This window comes from Mesoplodon densirostris, chromosome 4, assembly GCF_025265405.1.
Source record: "Mesoplodon densirostris isolate mMesDen1 chromosome 4, mMesDen1 primary haplotype, whole genome shotgun sequence".
In the NCBI taxonomy this organism is placed as follows: Eukaryota; Metazoa; Chordata; class Mammalia; order Artiodactyla; family Ziphiidae; genus Mesoplodon; species Mesoplodon densirostris.
The window spans coordinates 30,383,750-30,402,943 of record NC_082664.1 but is presented as its reverse complement, the minus strand read 5'-3'; the positions used below and the strand labels follow the sequence as shown (position 1 = coordinate 30,402,943).

Here is a 19,194-nt window from a genome sequence, read left to right as displayed (position 1 = left end):
TACTTGGACTAACATTGAGGCAGGGTCCCCTCCCAACAAATAGCCCTTAAGAACCAAAAGCAGAGTGGCAGGTTCCAGGTGCTTTTGTGCACTGACAGCATGAGAAATTGAATAAACTGCATCCTACAGTTATTCAAACCTGGCATAACTGCAGATCAGGCCCTGTAATCTGGTAAGCAGCAACCACCAGATTATCTCTTGCATTTCTAGGAACTTGGCTAGACAGGCAGGAGGGGCTGGAAGGTTTATGCCACATGTGTCCAGTTAACACCTGATATAAAAATCCGGACTCAGGGGCTTCCCTGGTGGCGCAGTGGTTGAGAATCTGCCTGCTAATGCAGGGGACACGGGTTTGAGCCCTGGGCTGGGAGGATCCCACCTGCCGCGGAGCGACTAGGCCCGTGAGCCACAACTACTGAGCCTGCACGTCTGGAGCCTGTGCTCCGCAACGAGAGAGGCCGCGATAGTGAGAGGCCCATGCACCGCGATGAGGAGTGGTCCCCACTTGCCACAACTAGAGAAAGCCCTCGCACAGAAACAAAGACCCAACACAGCAAAAATAAATAAATAAATAAACTCCTACCCCCAACATCTTCTTTAAAAAAAAAAAAAAATCCAGACTCAAAATGGATGCTATCTCAGAGGTTCCAAATTTAGTTCCACTCTTCTGTTCACCTTCCCAGTCCCCTACCCTCACCCCCTGGTCTGTTGCCTTTATTCTGCAGAAATAGTTGAAGTGGGCTAAATAATACATGCTGAAAGGAGAAATAATCTTGTTTTTTCCCTTCTGTTACTAAAGCAGTGGAAACTGCCACAGAAGAAAAGGCTATAAACCTTAGCACAGTATTTTGAGAGGTTTTTTTAAAAAATATTTATTTATTTATTTAATTTATTTGGGCTGTGCCGGGTCTTAGTTGCGCCACGCGTGGTCTTCGTCACAGCATGTGGGATCTTCTTAGTTGCAGCACTCGGGATTTTAGTTGCGGCACGTGGACTTCTTAGTTGCGGCATGCGGGATCTAGTTCCCTGACCAGGGATGGAATCTGGGCCCCCTGCACTGGGTGTGTGGAGTCTTATCCACTGGACCACCAGGGAAGTCCCATCTTCTGAGAGTTTTAGACAAGTAATACACTCTGATCTACACCCACAGATTCTGAAGTTCTGAGGAAGGGCCCAAGAGGGGACAGTCAGCTTCTGTGCCAGTGCTTGTTAGATAAAGGACCTTCTGCATCAAGATCACCTGAGGAGTTTGTTAAAATGCAGATTCCTGTGTCCCACACTCTAGAATATTGATTCAGTAGGCTGCAAGTGAAGCCTAGAGATCTGCATTTTAACAAGCTCTCAGAGGTTTTTATACACATTAAATTTAAAGAAACCATATCTCCAAAATGTATCTGTCGGATTTGTGAAGGAAGTTTGGTTAGTAGGGAGAGTGGAATCAGGGAACACAGCCTTTTAACCTGGCTTATTTCAAATACCCTCTCTCTGCTGCCTCTTTTTTTTTTAAGTTAAGTATTTTTTAAATTAATTAATTTATTTTTTGGCTGTGTTGGGTCTTCGTTTCTCTAGTTGTGGCGAGCAGGGGCTACTCTTCGTTGCGGTGCATGGGCTTCTCGCTGAGGTGGCTTCTCTTGTTGCGGAGCATGAGCTCTAGGTGCACAGTCTTCAGTAGTTGTGGCACGTGGGCTTCAGTAGTTGTGGCGTGCGGGCTTAGTTGCTCTGCGGCATGTGGGGTCCTCCCAGACCAGGGCTCGAACCTGTGTGCCCTGCATTGGCAGGTGGACTCTTAACCACTGCGCCACCAGGGAGGTCCCTGCTGCCTCTTTCTTAACAGAAAGTTCCCTTCATTTTTTTCCCCCTCTACTTATTTTTTTCTTTCTTTCTTCTTTTTTTTGGCATGCTGAGTGGCTTGGGAGATTTTAGTTCCCCTACCAGGGACTGAACCTGGGCCACAGCAGTGAAAGTCCTAACCACTGGACTGCCAGGGAATTCCCTCTACTTTCTAATTCCCATTCTTTGCCATGCACTCATACAGTCCACTCATGCTGTCTCATGAGATTACTCTGGAAATGCTACCATAAAGATAATCTGTTACAACTCTTTTATATTAGGTTTCAAAACCAAGGTCCGGAGAGCAGACATGTGACTAAGATCACAGTACTGCTTAGTACCTGAAGCAACACACTGACACTTTGACACTTAATCCAAAATATTTTCAACTACTCTGTCTGCCTCTCATCATTCATCGGATGCTAATAAGCTCCTTTCACATACTGTGAAGCAGCAGTGTTTTGAAATTACCTTCAAAGTGGCTTCCTACACACAGTCTTCAAAGGGAAGCAAGCTTCTTCCATCTTAAACCTTCCTTAGTTTTAGGTTCCAAAGCTGCTAATATTGGTTACTAGGCAACCACCTCTTTAGAATTCCATGAGTCTACTCACAGAACCTATGGGTTCAATCAGGGGTATCTTCAGCTATTTATTAAATTTCCTTCTTTGTAAATTGAGCTTTGGGAAGTTGCATTGTATTTACTGATTGGTGGCAAAATGGATTTCTTGGTCATCCTTTGAAAAATAAACCTCTAGGTCTATGCAGCTCAGTGTCCCCCCACCGCCGGCCCCCCCATTCGTTCATAAGTCCTACTGAGAAAGAGACAGAGCAAGGGAACACATGAACACCCAGCTCTGGCGTGCTTCAGACCACCAGGTTGATGGAACAAGTGGTAAAGCAGAATGAGGGTCTCTGGGACCTTTCTCATTCCCCTTTCATCTCTGCCCCTGCTTAATCTCCTTCCTTCACACAGTTCAGTTCCATCTCCCCTGCTTCCCAAATTCTGGCTAGGTTGTCAGCCAATAACACTATTTTTTTTACAAGGGGACTCTTCAAGTCCTTTTTTTTTTTCTTTTTTGCGGTACGCGGGCCTCTCACTGTTCTGGCCTCTCCCGTTGCCGAGCACAGGCTCCGGATGTGCAGGCTCAGCGGCCATGGCTCACGGGCCTAGCCGCTCCGCGGCATGTGGGATCTTCCTGGACCGGGGCATGAACCCGTGTCTCCTGCATCGGCAGGCGGACTCTCAACCACTGTGCCACCAGGGAAGCCCAAGTCATATTTTTAATAATAAAATTCCAGGCCTACAGAATACTGGTCTTCAAGCTTCCCCTTGTGAAATGAACTAATTTGTCCTGACAGTAAAGAAGATTTCTGGCCATAAAGTTCTGTCTGTCTCCTTGATCTGGGGCTGTGCTATTCAGGTGGTCACCATCTCTTGCTGACCAACCTGAGCACTAACTTTAGTGCCAGGGCTCAATTTGTGCTCAGACCCTGGGTCCCTCACAGAAGAGTGAAAGGACATGTTCTGTGAGATGAAATGAATGAAAGAATTAAAAAATTAAATATTAAAACACTGGTTAAGGTTCCTCAAGAAATTAAAATTACCATGTGATCCAGCAATTCCATTTCTGGGTATATACCCAAAGAATTGAAAGCAGAGGCTCATACAGATGTTTGTACGCCCATGCTCATGGCATATTCACAGCAGCCAAAAGGTGGAAGCAACCTAAACGTCCATCGATGGATGAATGGATAAACGAAATGTGGTATATACATACAACAGAATATTAATTCAGGTTTAAAAAGGAATAAAATGCTGATACATGCTACATATATGGGTGAACCTGGAAGACATTATGCAAAGTGAAATAAGCCAGACGCAAAAGGACAAATACCGTATGAGTCCACTTATCTAAGGTACTTAGAATAGTCAAATAATAGCTACAGAAAGTGGAATAATGATGTCCAAGGGGCTGTGGTGGAGAGGAAGGAATGAGGAGTTGTTTAATAGGTACAGAATTTCAGTTTGGGTGATGAAAAAGGAGATAGGGTTAAAGGTTGCACAACAATGTGAATGTACTTAAAGGTTGCCCAACAATGTGAATGTACTTAGGTAACTATGCATTTTAAAATGGTAAATTTTATCTTTGTATATTACCACAGTTTAAAAAAAACAACCTTGTTTAATTATAAAAGCCATGAGTTTTTTGGTGATAGAAATTCTGCGCAAAGAAGAAAATTAAAACTACTCATGATACCCCAAAGCCTAAGACACAACAGTTTAGGGTAGCTTTCTACTAGTCTTTTTTTTTTCTTTAATGTTTATATATATATATATATATATATATATATATATATATATATATATATATATATATTTAAGTTCTACAAACTGTTCTCTACCTGCTTTCAATGTCATGAAAATTTCCTCATCATATTCTTCTGCTACATCATTTTTAATGGCTACATCTCTTCTGTTGTATTACTGCATTACAATTAAATTGACTAAACCAAATTTATATTGCTAGTTTCTTTTTCCTCTCTTAAAACAACGATATGGTAAACATTGTTATAGCCAAATATTTACACACATTTATGAATGTTTATTTAGGCAAAGTTTCTAGAAGTGGAATTGTGAGTCAAAGAGAATGCATCTTTTAAATATTTTTAACCAGGTTGCTCTGAAAAGGTGATACCACTGTATATATCCACCAACAGTATATGAATGTCTGTTTCCCAAATCTTCTCAACTAGGACATCATCATGTGAGAGACAAAGCATAATGGTTCAGAGCACAGGCTCTGGAATTGGATTGCAAATGTATAAATCCCAGCATTTCCACTTTCTAGCTGTGTGATCTTCAGCAGATCAATTCACCTCTCTGGGCCTTAATTTGCTCATAAGGTTCTTGTAAGGATTAAGAGTTAGCTATTATTATTTACCGTCTTTAGCTTGAGTCTCTCGTGCACAAAATACACTGTGAAGTATCCCACAGAACCAGTACAAAAGTAATTAGAGCTAAAGGGAGTTGCGTGATTAATGACCAGCAGGACAGGAGAACATTTGAAACTAGGTAAAAAGTCTTGTCTGGGAAGCTCATGGGGTGGCCTTATTAGGAGCAAAGGCAAACGCAGGTTTTGTGGGCTTGAAGCTTATACAATTTGCAGGTTTCTCTAATAGAAAGGATATGAATTCATGAATGTAAAATCAAGTACAAGGCCGCGGAAGGGGCCTGCAGTTAAGTTTGAAGAAAAATTCACCACTGGATGGAACCCAATGCTTATGAAATAGTGGGAAAAGGTGAGCAGTCCAGGGCGAGAGGGAGATAACGTTTGCCTAGATGGAGCAATATAAGAGTCCAGATAACAAAATAACAACTATTACCTCATTTGGCTGTTTTTACACCCATAAGGAATGAAAGTGAGGTCACACAGCTAGTAAGACGCCAGGCCCCTTAGTTGTGGAATGGTGTGGGAAAATAATCATAATAGACAAATAACATACAAGCAAAACACCATGGTGCAATTTTTTTTTTCATTTTTATTTTTTTGGCCGTGCTGCACAGCATGGAGAACTTCCCTAATAGGGATCAAACTCATGCCCCCTGCATTGGAAGGGCAGTGTCTTAACCACTGGACCGCCAGGGAGGTCCTTTTTTTTTTTTTTTTTTTTTTTTATGGTGCACATTTTAAAAGAAAAGACCTATGATTATTATTAGCTGGTGTGAATTACTCAACAAAGTGACAAAACTCAATTCCAGTCCACTCCTCTGGCTATTAATGTTACCGAACATAAGTCCCTGTGCCTGACGCACAGTGAGGCCAAACAATACCAAAACGTTGGAGTTTGGAACAGAGAAAGGTTTATTGCAGGGCTATGCAAAGAGATTGGTAGCTCATGCCTTAAAAACCCCAAACTCCCCTAGAGCTTTCAGCAAAGCCCTTTTATAGGAAGGGTGGAGGGAGCGTGGTTGTTGCAAACCTCTTGATGTTAGATCCTTTTTTTTAAAAAAAATTATGTATTTATTTAGTCTGCGTCGGGTCCTAGTTGCAGCATGCTTGCGGGATCTAGTTCCCCGACCAGGGATCGAACCCCGGCCCCCTGCATTGGGAGCGGGGAGTCTTACCCACTGGACCACCAGGGATGTCCCAGATCCTTTGTTCTTGAGGTCAGGTCAGGTCAAGGTCAGGTCACGATGTTCTCATAAATCTCCACCAAACAAATGTTATTCTCTGTTCCGGCCTGAAAGGGCAAGGTCCCAAGGCACAACTTTCACCCACAGGGCCGGGTTCCCAGACCCTGCCCAGCCGTCATCACTGAGGGAGCAAGGCGTCCAGGACCCAACTGGCCCTCAGGCTCCTCAGGCCGCCCAAAAGGCGGAGGTCAGGTCCCACAGACTGCGACCCAGGCAGACTACCGCCGCCATTAGGTCGCAGAGACGGGCATGGGGGAGAGGTTCACCACTGCCTCAAGGCCTGGGCCCCGCCAGTGGGCAGCCTTGGCAAGGGCTCTGAAGCCCTACAGGACACAGCCCCCAGCCTGTCCTGGGGCTCCCCAGCGCACTTGCTGGCAGGAGGCTGCGGAGGGCCTGGAGGGCCCCAGGGAGAAGGCCGTGATCTGATCCACCTCTTACCTCACTCTCCGCTGGAGGACCACCGCCAGACGGACAGTTGGCGGAGCAGGACCGCTAATCGCCTCTCTAACCTTCCCGCTTTGGGGTTCTCACGGTAACCGGTCGCCCAGGGTAACTGCGTGCAGCAAAGGCTGCACGCCAAGGGCTGCTCGCTGCCCCGCTCCACCACAGGATCCCGGGCAGGCTCAGGGGCTCGGTCCCGCCGAGGGGCCGGCGCCGCCTCAGCTGCCGTGGGCCACAGCAGCTGGGCTGGGGGCGGGGGCAGAGACCAGGGTCGCCATGGTCGGCCCGGGGACCGTGTCGGAGCCAATCGGGTGGCTGGCTTGCTGGAGGCGGCGGCGGCCGCACGCTCCTACATCATGGAGGCCCCGGCGTCCGGCCGGCGCGCCCTGCCCTATTACATTAATTTTGGAGACTGGACACTTTGTTAAGTGCCAGGTTCCTTCAGGGGCAGCCCGGTCCAGCCCACGCTGCACGAGCCAAAGAGCTTCTGAGAGGCAAAACTAGGAAAATTCTTCCCAACGTAAAGTTCCTGTGTGTCTGCTTTCGCTCTTGCTTTTAAAGGTCGGCCACTGATTGGCAGGACTTCGCGGCCCTCCAAAGAGTTATAGCAGGGTGCTCGGCCCCATTAGGCCTTAGGCTGCAGATAGGCAGCCTGTCGCTAGAGGGACTCTAACTAGTTTCTAACTTTCTTCACAGCGCTCTTCAGTTGACCCGAGATCTGAAAAAGGTGCAAAATGGTGGCCTCATTTCCGGCTCTCCTGCGACCCTTCCGACTCTGTCGATGGGACCCGACACCCTGGGCGCGGTTGGCAGGGCCTACAAAGCTGAAGACCGGTGACCCAAACTCTTGGGCCCCTGTCAGGATGGCGGTGACAGTGACGCTGGAGCCCGCGGGCCGCTGCCGCTGGGACGAGCCGGTGCGCATCGCCGTGCGCGGCCTGACCCCGGAGCAGCCCGTCACGCTGCGCGCCTCCCTGCGCGACGAGAAGGACGCGCTCTTCCGAGCCCATGCGCGCTACTGCGCCGATGCCCACGGCCAGCTGGACCTCGAGCGCGCGCCCGCGCTGGGCGGCAGCTTCACGGGCCTCGAGCCCATGGGGCTCCTCTGGGCTCTGGAGCCCGAGAAGCCCTTGCTGCGGCTGGTGAAACGGGACGTGCAGACGCCCTTCACCGTGGAGCTGGAGGTGCTCGATGGCCACGACCCGGAGACAGGAGGGCTCCTGGGTCGGGCGGTGCACGAGCGCGACTTCCTGGCGCCGGGGGTGCGGCGCGAGCCCGTGCGCGTGGGCCGGGTGCGCGCCACGCTCTTCTTGCCGCCGGGTAAGCCCCCTTCTTCCCTAACTGTTTATCTTGTCTGTGAGAGAGAAAGGCAGTAAGTAGGTAGCTCCCAACATTCCGAAGGTCTGTGGGGCCTGAAAATTTCGAGGAGACAAGAATGGAACGTAAGGCTGGCTGGGGAGGTGGCTCTGCTGCTCCAAGACAGAGGTCAGAACGAAGACATCGCAAGGAAAGGGTAAAGATAGTTGTAATTAAAAAAAAAAAGTATAAGGAGTTTCCAGTTTTTAAAGTTTTCTTTCTAAAGTTTCTCAGTTTTACAACTTTGCTTCTAACTCCCGGAGTATATTAAGATTTAAGAAAATTACCATGCAAGAAGAAGGCCTCTTGCTATCCACTGGAAATCTTCTGAATTATTGGTTTATTTTACCATTACATAAAAAGCAACAGGCCAATGAAAAAGTTGAAAGATGCTTATCCTGATTAGGATCAGGGAAATGCAAAGTAAAACTAAACACTACACTCAACACCCTCAAAATTTAGAAGTCTAACATTACCAGTTTTTGACCAGTATGTGGAGGAAGAGGAACTCCCATACACTGCTAAAAGGAACACAATTGGGGCTTCCCTGGTGGCGCAGTGGTTAAGAATCCACCTGCCAATTCAGGGGACATGGGTTCAAGCCCTGGTCTGGGAAGATCCCACATTCCGCCGAGCAACTAAGCCTGTGCACCACAACTACTGAGCCTGCACTCTAGAGCCAGTGAGCCACAACTACTGAAGCCTGCGCTCCACAACAAGAGACGCCACCACATTGAGAAGCCCATGCACTGCAAAGAGTAGCCGCTGCTCACCGCAACTAGAGAAAGCCCGCCAGCAGCAACAAAGACCCAACGTAGCCAAAAATAAATTAAATAAATTTAAAAAAAAAAGAGGAACACAATTATTCATCTACTCTGGAAAAAATTGCTTTTACTTAGAAAGTTGACTGTCATTCTACTCCTGGTGCACCAATAGGTATTTATGTTTGTAAGAGCAAAAACAACTGGAAACAGCCTAAATGTCCATCAGCAATAAAACTGATGAATAAATTGAGGTATATTTATAGCACAAAAGTGATTGAAATGTAGTCACAAAAATCAAGGGACTTCCCCGGTGGTCCAGTGGTTAAGAATCCGCCTTCCAATGCAGGGGACGCGGGTTCAATCCCTGGTGAGGGAACTAAGATCCCACATGCTACAGGGCAACAAAGCCCGCATTCCACAGCAACTAAGACCCCATGCAGCCAAAAATAAATAAACATTTTTTAAAACCAAGAATCAGGGCTTCCCTGGTGGCGCGGTGGTTGAGACTCTGCCTGCCGATGCAGGGGATACGGGTTCGTGCCCCGGTCCGGGAGGATCCCACATGCTGCGGAGTGGCTGGGCCCATGAGCCACGGCCGCTGAGCCTGCGTGTCCGGAGCCTGTGCTCCGCGATGGGAGAGGCCACAGCAGTGGGAAGCCCATGTACCGCAAAACAAAACAAAACAAAAAAACCAAGAATCAAAATGGATGAACCTCAAAAACAGTGTTGACGGAAACATCAAGTCCCCAAAGAACACATTCAATATCATTACATTCAGATAAAATTCAAAAAATAGGCAAAATAAACAAAATGCCATTTAAGGAATACTTACAGTAGTAAGACTGTAAAGAAAATCAAGAGATTGATAAAATTCAGAATAGTGGAAAGTGAGGGAAGGGGAACAGGTACTGACAGGGCTTTGATGGTTAGTACTTAATTGTTAAAGTTCTGCGTATAAAGTATTTGCCTTATAAATAGTCCTTAAAATTTGCACATTAAATACAAACTTTTAATGTAAATAGTGAAAATGTGACATAACTAGACTTATACACAGTAGGTAGCTTTTTGAGTCTAGCATAATGTATTTCAGATTCATTTCTGTTGCTCCATATATTGGTAGTTCCTTCTTCTTGTGTCTTAGAAGTTTCCCATTAGATGGATGTGGCAGAGTTTGTTTATTCTTTCGCCAGTTGGAGGACATTTGGGTTTCAAGTCTTTGGAGATTAAGAATAAAGTCACTGGAAACGCTTGCATCCCAGTTTTTGTGTGAACACAAGTTTTCATTTTTCTTGGGTAAATACCAGGCAGTGAGACTGCTGGGTCATAACCTAAGTGTATGTTTAACTTTATAAGAAACTGTAAGCTGTTTTCCAAAGTGATTGTATCATTTTGCATCCCCACTGTTGCCCTTAAAAATAAAAGTTAGTTATTTGACTAACAAAAATGGGTTAATTTGGGAATAGCAGAGAACTGCAAATTGGAACAAGCAAGCTACGGCTAAAACCATAGGCAAGTGCAACAAAGCAAGGAGAAGAACGCTATTTTATAGAGAAAAAGGAGGAAGCTGGGAGGGGTTGTTTTGAACAAAAGTCCATCAGAGAAAAGAGAGTTTGGGATAATGGTGATTTTTCATTGCTGAGTTGCTGAGGTAGTCAGTTTCTTGGAGGGGAGGCCATTTACATCTTTTGCTGTTGGGGCCTGTAGTTGATGGTTCTTTCCTGTTGATGATCTTTCTGTTGTGATCTGTAATTGACAATCCTTTTTTTTTTTTTTAATTTAAATTTTTTTTTAATTTTACAAATTTAATCAGTTATACATATACATATGTTCCCATATCCCCTCCCTTTTGCGTCTCCCTCCCACCCTCCCTATCCCACCCCTCCAGGTGGTCACAAAGAACCGAGCTGATCTCCCTGTGCTATGCGGCTGCTTCCCACTAGCTATCTACCTTACGTTTGGTAGTGTATATATGTCCATGCCGCTCTTTCACTTTGTCACAGCTTACCCTTCCCCCTCCCCATATCCTCAAGTCCATGCTCTAGTAGGTCTGTGTCTTTATTCCTGTCTTACCCCTATGTTCTTGATGACATTTTTTTCTTAAATTCCATATATATGTGTCAGCATACAGTATTTGTCTTTCTCTTTCTGACTTACTTCACTCTGTATGACAGACTCTAGGTCCATCCACCTCATTACAAATAGCTCAATTTCATTTCTTTTTATGGCTGAGTAATATTCCATTGTATATATGTGCCACATCTTCTTTATCCATTCATCCGACGATCGACCCTTAGGTTGTTTCCATCTCCGGGCTATTGTAAATAGGGCTGCTATGAACATTTTGGTACATGTCTCTTTTTGAATTATGGTTTTCTCAGGGTATATGCCCAGTAGTGGGATTGCTGGGTCATATGGTAGTTCTATTTGTAGTTTTTTAAGGAACCTCCATACCGTTCTCCATAGCGGCTGTACCAATTCACATTCCCACCAGCAGTGCAAGAGTGTTCCCTTTTTTCCACACCCTCTCCAGCATTTATTGTTTCTAGATTTTTTGATGATGGCCATTCTGACTGGTGTGAGATGATATCTCATTGTAGTTTTGATTTGCATTTCTCTAATGAGTAAAGATGTTGAGCATCCTTTCATGTGTTTGTTGGCTGTCTGTATATCTTCTGTGGAGAAATGTCTATTTAGGTCTTCTGCCCATTTTTGGATTGGGTTGTTTGTTTTTTTGCTATTGAGCTGCATGAGCTGCTTATAAATTTTGGAGATTAATCCTTTGTCAGTTGCTTCATTTGCAAATATTTTCTCCCATTCTGAGGGTTGTCTTTTCGTCTTGTTTATGGTTTCCTTTGCTGTGCAAAAGCTTTGAAGTTTCATTAGGTCCCATGTGTTTATTTTTGTCTTTATTTCCATTTCTCTAGGAGGTGGGTCAAAAAGGATCTTGCTGTGATTTATGTCATAGAGTGTTCTGCCTATGTTTTCCTCTAGGAGTTTGATAGTGTCTGGCCTTACATTTAGGTCTTTAATCCATTTTGAGCTAATTTTTGTGTATGGTGTTAGGGAGTGATCTAATCTCATACTTTTACATGTCCCTGTCCAGTTTTCCCAGCACCACTTATTGAAGAGACTGTCCTTTCTCCACTGTACATTCCTGCCTCCTTTATCAAAGATAAGGTGACCATATGTCCGTGGGTTTATCTCTGGGCTTTCTATCCTGTTCCATTGATCTATCTTTCTGTTTTTGTGCCAGTACCATACTGTCTTGATTACTGTAGCTTTGTAGTATAGTCTGAAGTCAGGGAGCCTGATTCCTCCAGCTCCGTTTTTCGTTCTCAAGATTGCTTTGGCTATTCGGGGTCTTTTGTGTTTCCATACAAATTGTGAAATTTTTTGTTCTAGTTCTGTGAAAAATGCCATTGGTGGTTTGATAGGTATTGCATTGAATCTGTAGATTGCTTTGGGTAGTAGAGTCATTTTCACAATGTTGATTCTTCCAATCCAAGAACATGGTACATCTCTCCATCTATTTGTATCATCTTTAATTTCTTTCATCAGTGTCTTATAATTTTCTGCATACAGGTCTTTTGTCTCCTTAGGTAGGTTTATTCCTAGATATTTTATTCTTTTTGTTGCAATGGTAAATGGGAGTGTTTCCTTGATTTCACTTTCAGATTTTTCATCATTAGTATATAGGAATGCCAGAGATTTCTGTGCATTAATTTTGTATCCTGCAACTTTACCAAATTCATTGATTAGCTCTAGCAGTTTTCTGGTAAATTCTTCCTATAATTGACATGGAGTGGTACTGCAGGAAAGCTCCCCAATTCTGACTCCATTGTAGTGAGGTTTCCCTTTATTAGTTTTCACATTTCTCCCTTTTAATCACGATCTTTCTCCAAAACCATCAATGATCAAGAGTCAGTGGAGTGGCTTTTTGTCCTTCTGTGTCAGGAAGGACCTTTCCTGGGTGTCATGTCCCTTGTTAGAGGGAAAGTGCACAGAGTGGAAACCTATTGAGGTCACATTTGAGTAACAAGGAGGGGTAGGAGGGAGAACTTTCAGGAACCTTCCATCTATAGTCCATATTTCTCAAGACCCTAAGAACTAGAGATCATCTCTTTTGGTATATATCATTTTTACAGAGGTTTGACAGGAAACAAGTATAGAATCAAAAGTAACATGACAATTCCAAATTGTATGATGATTCTAAACCAGGATCCTAGGCCTGAAGATAGCCAACTGAACAAATATTTATTGGCACTTATTCTGATTTTGGGGAGAAAAGTTCTCCCTACTGAGGCGAACCCAGAGCCATGGATGCCTCCTGGAAGTCCCCGTTTAAAGCAGCCAGGAAAGCAAAATAGACTAGCGAATACAACAAGGGCACAGTCAATCTAAAACAATTAACCAAGTGCATTCAGGAAGGTACAGTGCAGGCATAAACATGAGGCAACAGCTAATGAACTCTTCATGAAGATAGCAAAACTTCAAAGACATTTTAAAACAGTATTCTTACCTTAAAAGAACTGTTTGGAACCAAATGTGTTATTAGTGGCACAGCATGTGAGGTTGCAAGTTCAGTTACCCTGAATTTGGATAAGAATTCAGAGTCAGTTAATAGTCCAGATGAAAAGACTAATGTGAATCCTGAGCTTTCTAACAGTACTGGCCCTGACATCTTAGCAAAGCTGTCTGGTCACATGTCATGTGCTTCAATTCTGGGAACTCTTTACTTTCAGGTCATCCTATGATGTGAGGTCCAGTGAGGGTTTGGTGCTTTGTTTAGATGTGTCATGTAAATGAAGACTCTGTTCCCTGGAGTTTGGCAGCACAAGGGTTGGTAAGCAGTATTTGAAAGGGGCCTTCCCAGTGGGGTTAAAAAAGTCTTTCTGGAGGTGTCTTTTTCAAGAGGAAATCTCCAGAATACAAGGTATGATGCTTAAGGTCTTCATCTCCTGGGACTGCTCTGTGACAAGATTGCTCTACCAAAGCATGATTTTTTTTTTTTTTTTTTTTTTTTTTTTTTTTGCGGTATGCGGGCCTCTCACTGTTGTGGCCTCTCCCGTTGAGGAGCACAGGCTCCGGACGCGCAGGCTCAGCGGCCATGGCTCACGGGCCTGGCCACTCTGCGGCACGTGGGATCTTCCCGGACTGGGGCACGAACCCACGTCTCCTGCATCGGCAGGCGGACTCTCAACCACTGCGCCACCAGGGAAGCCCCATGATTATTTTTAATGGAAGCAACTAGGTCTTTACAGTATGAAATATACCTCATTTTATCAGCTGTGAATCAAAAGAGGCAGGGGCCAGGTGCATTGGATGTCTTGTGACTATCTCAAAGGGTGAGAGTTTATGAGTTCCAAAGGGGGTGGATCTGAGATTTAGAAGGACCAACGGCAATGCTTTTGGCCAAGGTATTTGGAGGGTTTGTATGAATTTTGGCAATTGAGTCTTTTTTTATTTTTTTAATATTTATTTATTTATTTATTTATTTATTTGTGGTATGCGGGCCTCTCACTGTTGTGGCCTCTCCCATTGTGGAGCACAGGCTCCGGACGCGCAGGCTCAGCGGCCATGGCTCACGGGCCCAGCCGCTCCGCAGCATGTGGGATCTTCCCAGACCGGGGCATGAACCCGTATCCCCTGCATCGGCAGGCGGACTCTCAACCACTGCACCACCAGGGAAGCCCTGAGTCTTTTTTTTTTTTTTTAATTATTTATTTATTGGCTGCGTAGGGTCTTAGTTGCGGCACTTGGGATCTTTGTTGCGGCATGCAGACTTTGTAGTTGCAGCATGTGGACTGTTAGTTGTGGCATGCATTCGGGATCTAGTTCCCTGACCAGGGATTGAATCCCCACCCCCTGCATTGGGAACGTGGAGTCTTACCCACTGGGCCACCAGGGAAGTCCTGCCAATTGAGTCTTTGTTGTTGTTGTTGTTTTGGCTGCATTGGGTGTTCATTGAAGGCTCTAGAGCACAGGCTCAGTAGTTGTGGTGCATGGGCTTAGTTGCTCTGCGGCACGTGGGATCTTCCTGGACCAGGGTTTGAACCCATGTCCCCTGCATTGGCAGGTAGATTCTTAACCACTGCGCCACCAGGGAAGTCCCTTTAAATTATTTTTAACCACAAAAATAGTACATGCTCTTTGTAAAAATCTGTGGGGCTTTGAGGCCCCAGGTATAGCGGGGAATGTGGGTTTAGCCTATGCCACAGTCTGGATCTTTGAAGACCAGAGCCGTTCAGCATTTCTGCAGTCTGGATCTTTGAAGACCAGAGCCGTTCAGCATTTCTGATTGTCAACAGAAAACTCTGACATCACCAAATAGGTAAAAATGGCTTTTGACACCACTGCAAACAGTTTTAGTATAGTTTAGTTTTGTGTTTTGTTTCTTCCCAAGGACCTGCACCCTTTCCTGGGATTGTGGACATTTCTGGAACTGGACGTGGCCTTCTGGAATATCGAGCTAGTCTGCTGGCTGGGAAGGGTTTTGCTGTGATGGCTCTGGCTTATTATAACTATGAAGACCTCCCCAAGAGCATAGAGAACCTCCACCTGGAGTACTTTGAAGAAGCTATGAATTACCTGCTTAATCACCCTCAGGTTGGAACTTCCTCTAACTTTTATGTTCTGCGTATCAGTTCTCCTTCTCTTAAATGCTCTTGGTTTTCACAGAACTTGACAAATTCATGACAGCCCTTCCATGCCCCCAACACACACTACCTTTCATAGTCGCTTTTCCCAGACAGTTTCCATGCAATTAGATGTTACCATATTAGATTTCCTGCTAGTAAAGATGTCCTAGTTGGAATCATGGAATTTTAAATTCCAGTATTTTATACTATTTCATTACAAGCTCAAACACATTGAGAACCCTGGGTTTGACACAGGAAGTAGAGGAAAAGGGGAAGGAGATCAGTGTCTCTAGTTTAAATGTTTGTGTTTAATAAACCTCTCCTCCATGTGCCCCTCTGAGAGTGGAGGATTCAGTTTTAAAGAAGAGCCTGGTGACAAAGAACCTAGGTAGTACAAGAGCGTTTGGAGGGCTCAGGATATCAGAGGATTAGAGGATAGACCCTGCTTATTTTATAATTCAGAGCTCAAGGGGGATGGAAGTGCTGGAGCTCTTAGAAAATGTGATGGGGTGTAGTGGAACCAGCACAATATGTTTGATAGAGAAAAGTTAAATTTGAGGTTTGATTTTTCCACTGAACTAGCTTCATGACCTTGGGGCCTCTGTTTCTTCCTCTCAAAAGTTGAGATGACAGTAATATCCCATTCTGAGTATCTTTATGAGAAATAAGTGGCTGAAAACAGTTAAGGGTGCTCCTGTAGAAACCATGACAAAAAAAAAAAAAAAAGTGCTGTTGAGAGGTCAATAAAAAGGCATTTGTAACAGAAGAGTTTGGTAATTGACAAGAAGAGTCCTTTTGGAATAGGGCAAACCCAAATTACCCTGGAGGGGATTGAGTAGAAAATGAAGAAAAAAAATAACTACAAAGTTTCCCACAAGTTTTGCTGTGAAAGGGAGTAGAAAACGGGCAGAGTGGATTTAAGCTCAAAGGATTGTTATTAAAATGTAAGAGGTACTAGAGCTTGCGGTACACTGATGGGGATGAGCCAGTAGAGAAGAACGTTATGAAGGAGAGAGAGAAGGAGGAAGTAATTGCAGGAGCAGAGTCCCTGAGGATGAGAATAGATGGGATCCCAAGCACAAGCAGAGGGCGGCCTTGAATTAGAGATACCTTGGAAACAGGAGGGAAGGAGGAGAGCTTGATTCATGTAGAACTAAGTAGACTTGGAAGGGAAAATTGAGGACAAGTTCCTACCTGATAGCTTCTATTTTTAGTGAAGGGGAATAGGAGTTAAAGGGGCTTACAGAGGTAGGAGACAAGGTGGAATGGCCTTTTGGAGAAGTGGAAAGCAAACATCAGGGAAGCAGGATTGAGGGGCAATATGGATGCTTATTTGAAATTTGTGGTCATGACATGAAAGTAAGATCTGTCCGCACAAGCATATATATATTTTTTTAATTAATTAATTTATTTTTGGCTGCGTTGGGTCTTTGTTGCTGCATGCAGGCTTTCTCTAGTTGTGGCAAGCGGGGGCTACTCCGTTGCGCAGGCTTCTCATTGCGGTGGCTTCTCTTGTTGAAGTGCATGGGCTCTAGAGCACAGGTTCAGTAGTTGTGGCGCACAGGCTTAGTTGCTCCGTGGCATGTGGGATCTTACTGGACCAGGGCTCGAACCCGTGCCCCCTACATTGGCAGGCAGATTCTTAACCACTGAACCACCAGGGAAGCACATCAAGCATATATTTTTTTCTCCAGCAGTGTTCATTTGCACAAATGCAGGCCTGGAGGAAGTGAATAACAGGTGCTAACTGAGGTTAGCACTTTTCTGGCGAGTAGGACCAAAGGGAGAGAGGTATTAAGGGAGTTAGGGGTGTTTGCAGGGGAGCGATAATAACGATGAAGCTTGAAATCTAAGCTTGAAATCTAAGCTGGATGAGGTGGGAAGTGAGAAAATGAGAGAGGTACTGATAGGGAAAAAATGGTAGTCAGGGTCTCAAAGAGGTGGGAGTGGGCAGTACTAGAATTGCTAAACTGGAGGTAAATAAGAGGGTGATTAGAGAGTAGAATGCTTGAAGCTGAGATTTTGGAGATGATGTACTTATTGATGACTTGGTTTAGGTTATGACAATGGGAGTGTGTGTCTGAGGTTGGGGAGAGAAAAAGATAATGGGAGGTTTGGAGGTCAAGGAACTGAGAGGCCAAAGTATTTAGTTGTCATCCACATGGTTGAAGACACCAGGAATGGTGATGGAGAAATTGTGGAAAGCAAGGTAGACAGTATCCCAAGGCTGCAAACCCTGATAAGTGGGAGACCCCAGATCCACGCTCAGTTCTAACCGACTCTCAAGTCCAGGCGCTACTCGCCACACTGCACTGTTCATGGACTCGTTCTCCTTTTCCCTTTGGCCTTTTCTCAGGTAAAGGGCCCAGGGGTAGGGCTGCTTGGAATTTCCAAAGGAGGTGAACTCTGCCTCTCCATGGCCTCGTTCCTGAAGGGCATCACCGCGGCTGTCATAATCAATGGCTCTGTGGCCAGTGTCGGCGGAACCTTACACTACAAGGGTGAGACATTGCCGCCTGTGGGTGTCAGTCGAAGTCGATTCAAGGTGACCAAAGATGGCCTAGCAGACATTTTGGATGTCCTGAACAGCCCTTTGGAAGGACCTGATCAGAAGAGCTTCATTCCTGTGGAAAGGGCTGAGTGTGCCTTCCTGTTCCTTGTGGGTCAGGATGACCACAACTGGAAGAGTGAATTCTATGCTAATGAGGCCTCTAAACGCCTGCAGGCCCATAGTAAGGCGAAGCCCCAGATCGTCTGTTACCCAGGGGCGGGACACTACATTGAGCCTCCTTACTTCCCCATGTGCCGGGCTTCCCTGCACACCTTGGTGGGCAGTCCTGTCATCTGGGGAGGGGAGCCCAGGGCTCATGCCAGGGCCCAGGTGGATGCTTGGCAGCAGCTCCAGACTTTCTTCCACAAACACTTGGGGGGGGGAAAGGGGACAATCCCCGGAATGCTGTAATCGTTTATCCTGGGAACAGCTGCCACAATTAGTGTATATGTGTAGTTTTTTTCTTTTTAATAATTACTTCAGCATTAAAGTGAATGTACCAAGACATTTTCAAGATATTTATAAATTACATACTTTTTCAGTTGTTTGGGAGGAGTGATTCTACAGAAAACACAACAGATGGAGAAAGCATGCCCTTTAGTGTCTAACAACACATAACTGACAAGGCTTTAGCTCTGAAAGGAAAAGAGTAATACCTGGTACACAATTGGGGCTCAGTTATTATTTGAATAATTTATTATTGATTTTGTTTAATAATTAATTTATAAATAAATGATTACCTACTGTGGAAGAAAAGCATATAAAATATCAAAAATATTATCAGATCTGAGTTTCTAATTTAAGAATGGAAGTGAACATCTTAGCTGTAATTACTATACTAGTTATAGAACTTAGATGAAAAAAATTACTAAAAATTTTCAAAGCAAGTATGTTTTTAGTTCTTTGATATCTTCTCCTTGAATGAGTGAGCATTCTCCTCATGCAAGTGTATTTTAAGTTATTTTTGTGTCTCCACATATGGACCTTTGTGATCTAGTTATTTGGAAAGCTGGTAAAACATTTAGATGAATTTCATAAGTGACTTTAATAATGATCAGCGTGCAAATAAATGATTCAGTTTTGTACCACTTGATATAAATAGTTCCATATTAAACTTACTAAACTTTTCTAAAGCTTAATGTGTTTAAAATAAAAAACACCTTAATTTGTGATATGGTGTTCCGGTTCCTCAACTTTCTTTTTCAGTAAAGCAATTCCTGACAGGTGTTTTTTCTTGAAATTCAAAAACAGTACAGAACTCTTTTTGTTTTGCCAGCTGTTTTTTTCTTCTATACCATTGTGAGGCAGGTGTCATCTTTATTTTACAGATGAGGAAACTGAGACTCAGTACCTGCATGGTACCTCTAGAGCTGGGGCCCCGGCTCCCCACATCAAGTTTCTTCTCTCTTGAGCCCGTCC

The 19,194-nt window shown here is 44.5% G+C and overlaps 1 protein-coding gene across 1 annotated transcript; it reads left to right on the top strand.

Annotated features, from left to right (window-relative positions):
• Positions 1-7,192: 7,192 nt before the first annotated feature.
• Positions 7,193-18,990, top strand: LOC132489073 (acyl-coenzyme A thioesterase 1-like). Its single transcript, XM_060098007.1, has 3 exons — positions 7,193-7,786; positions 14,990-15,192; positions 17,581-18,990. The coding sequence occupies exons 1-3, from the start codon at positions 7,201-7,203 to the stop codon at positions 18,184-18,186; spliced, it is 1,395 nt and encodes a 464-aa protein (XP_059953990.1). The 5' UTR covers positions 7,193-7,200; the 3' UTR covers positions 18,187-18,990.
• The last annotated feature ends 204 nt before the right edge of the window (positions 18,991-19,194 follow it).

Excerpts from the sequence above, each read along its gene's own strand:
- LOC132489073 (XM_060098007.1), top strand. The coding sequence starts at position 7,201 with ATGGTGGCCTCATTTCCGGCTCTCCTGCGACCCTTCCGACTCTGTCGA. Across the intron at positions 7,787-14,989 it reads CACGCTCTTCTTGCCGCCGG|GACCTGCACCCTTTCCTGGG; the intron begins GTAAGCCCCCTT and ends TTTCTTCCCAAG. Across the intron at positions 15,193-17,580 it reads ACCTGCTTAATCACCCTCAG|GTAAAGGGCCCAGGGGTAGG; the intron begins GTTGGAACTTCC and ends GCCTTTTCTCAG.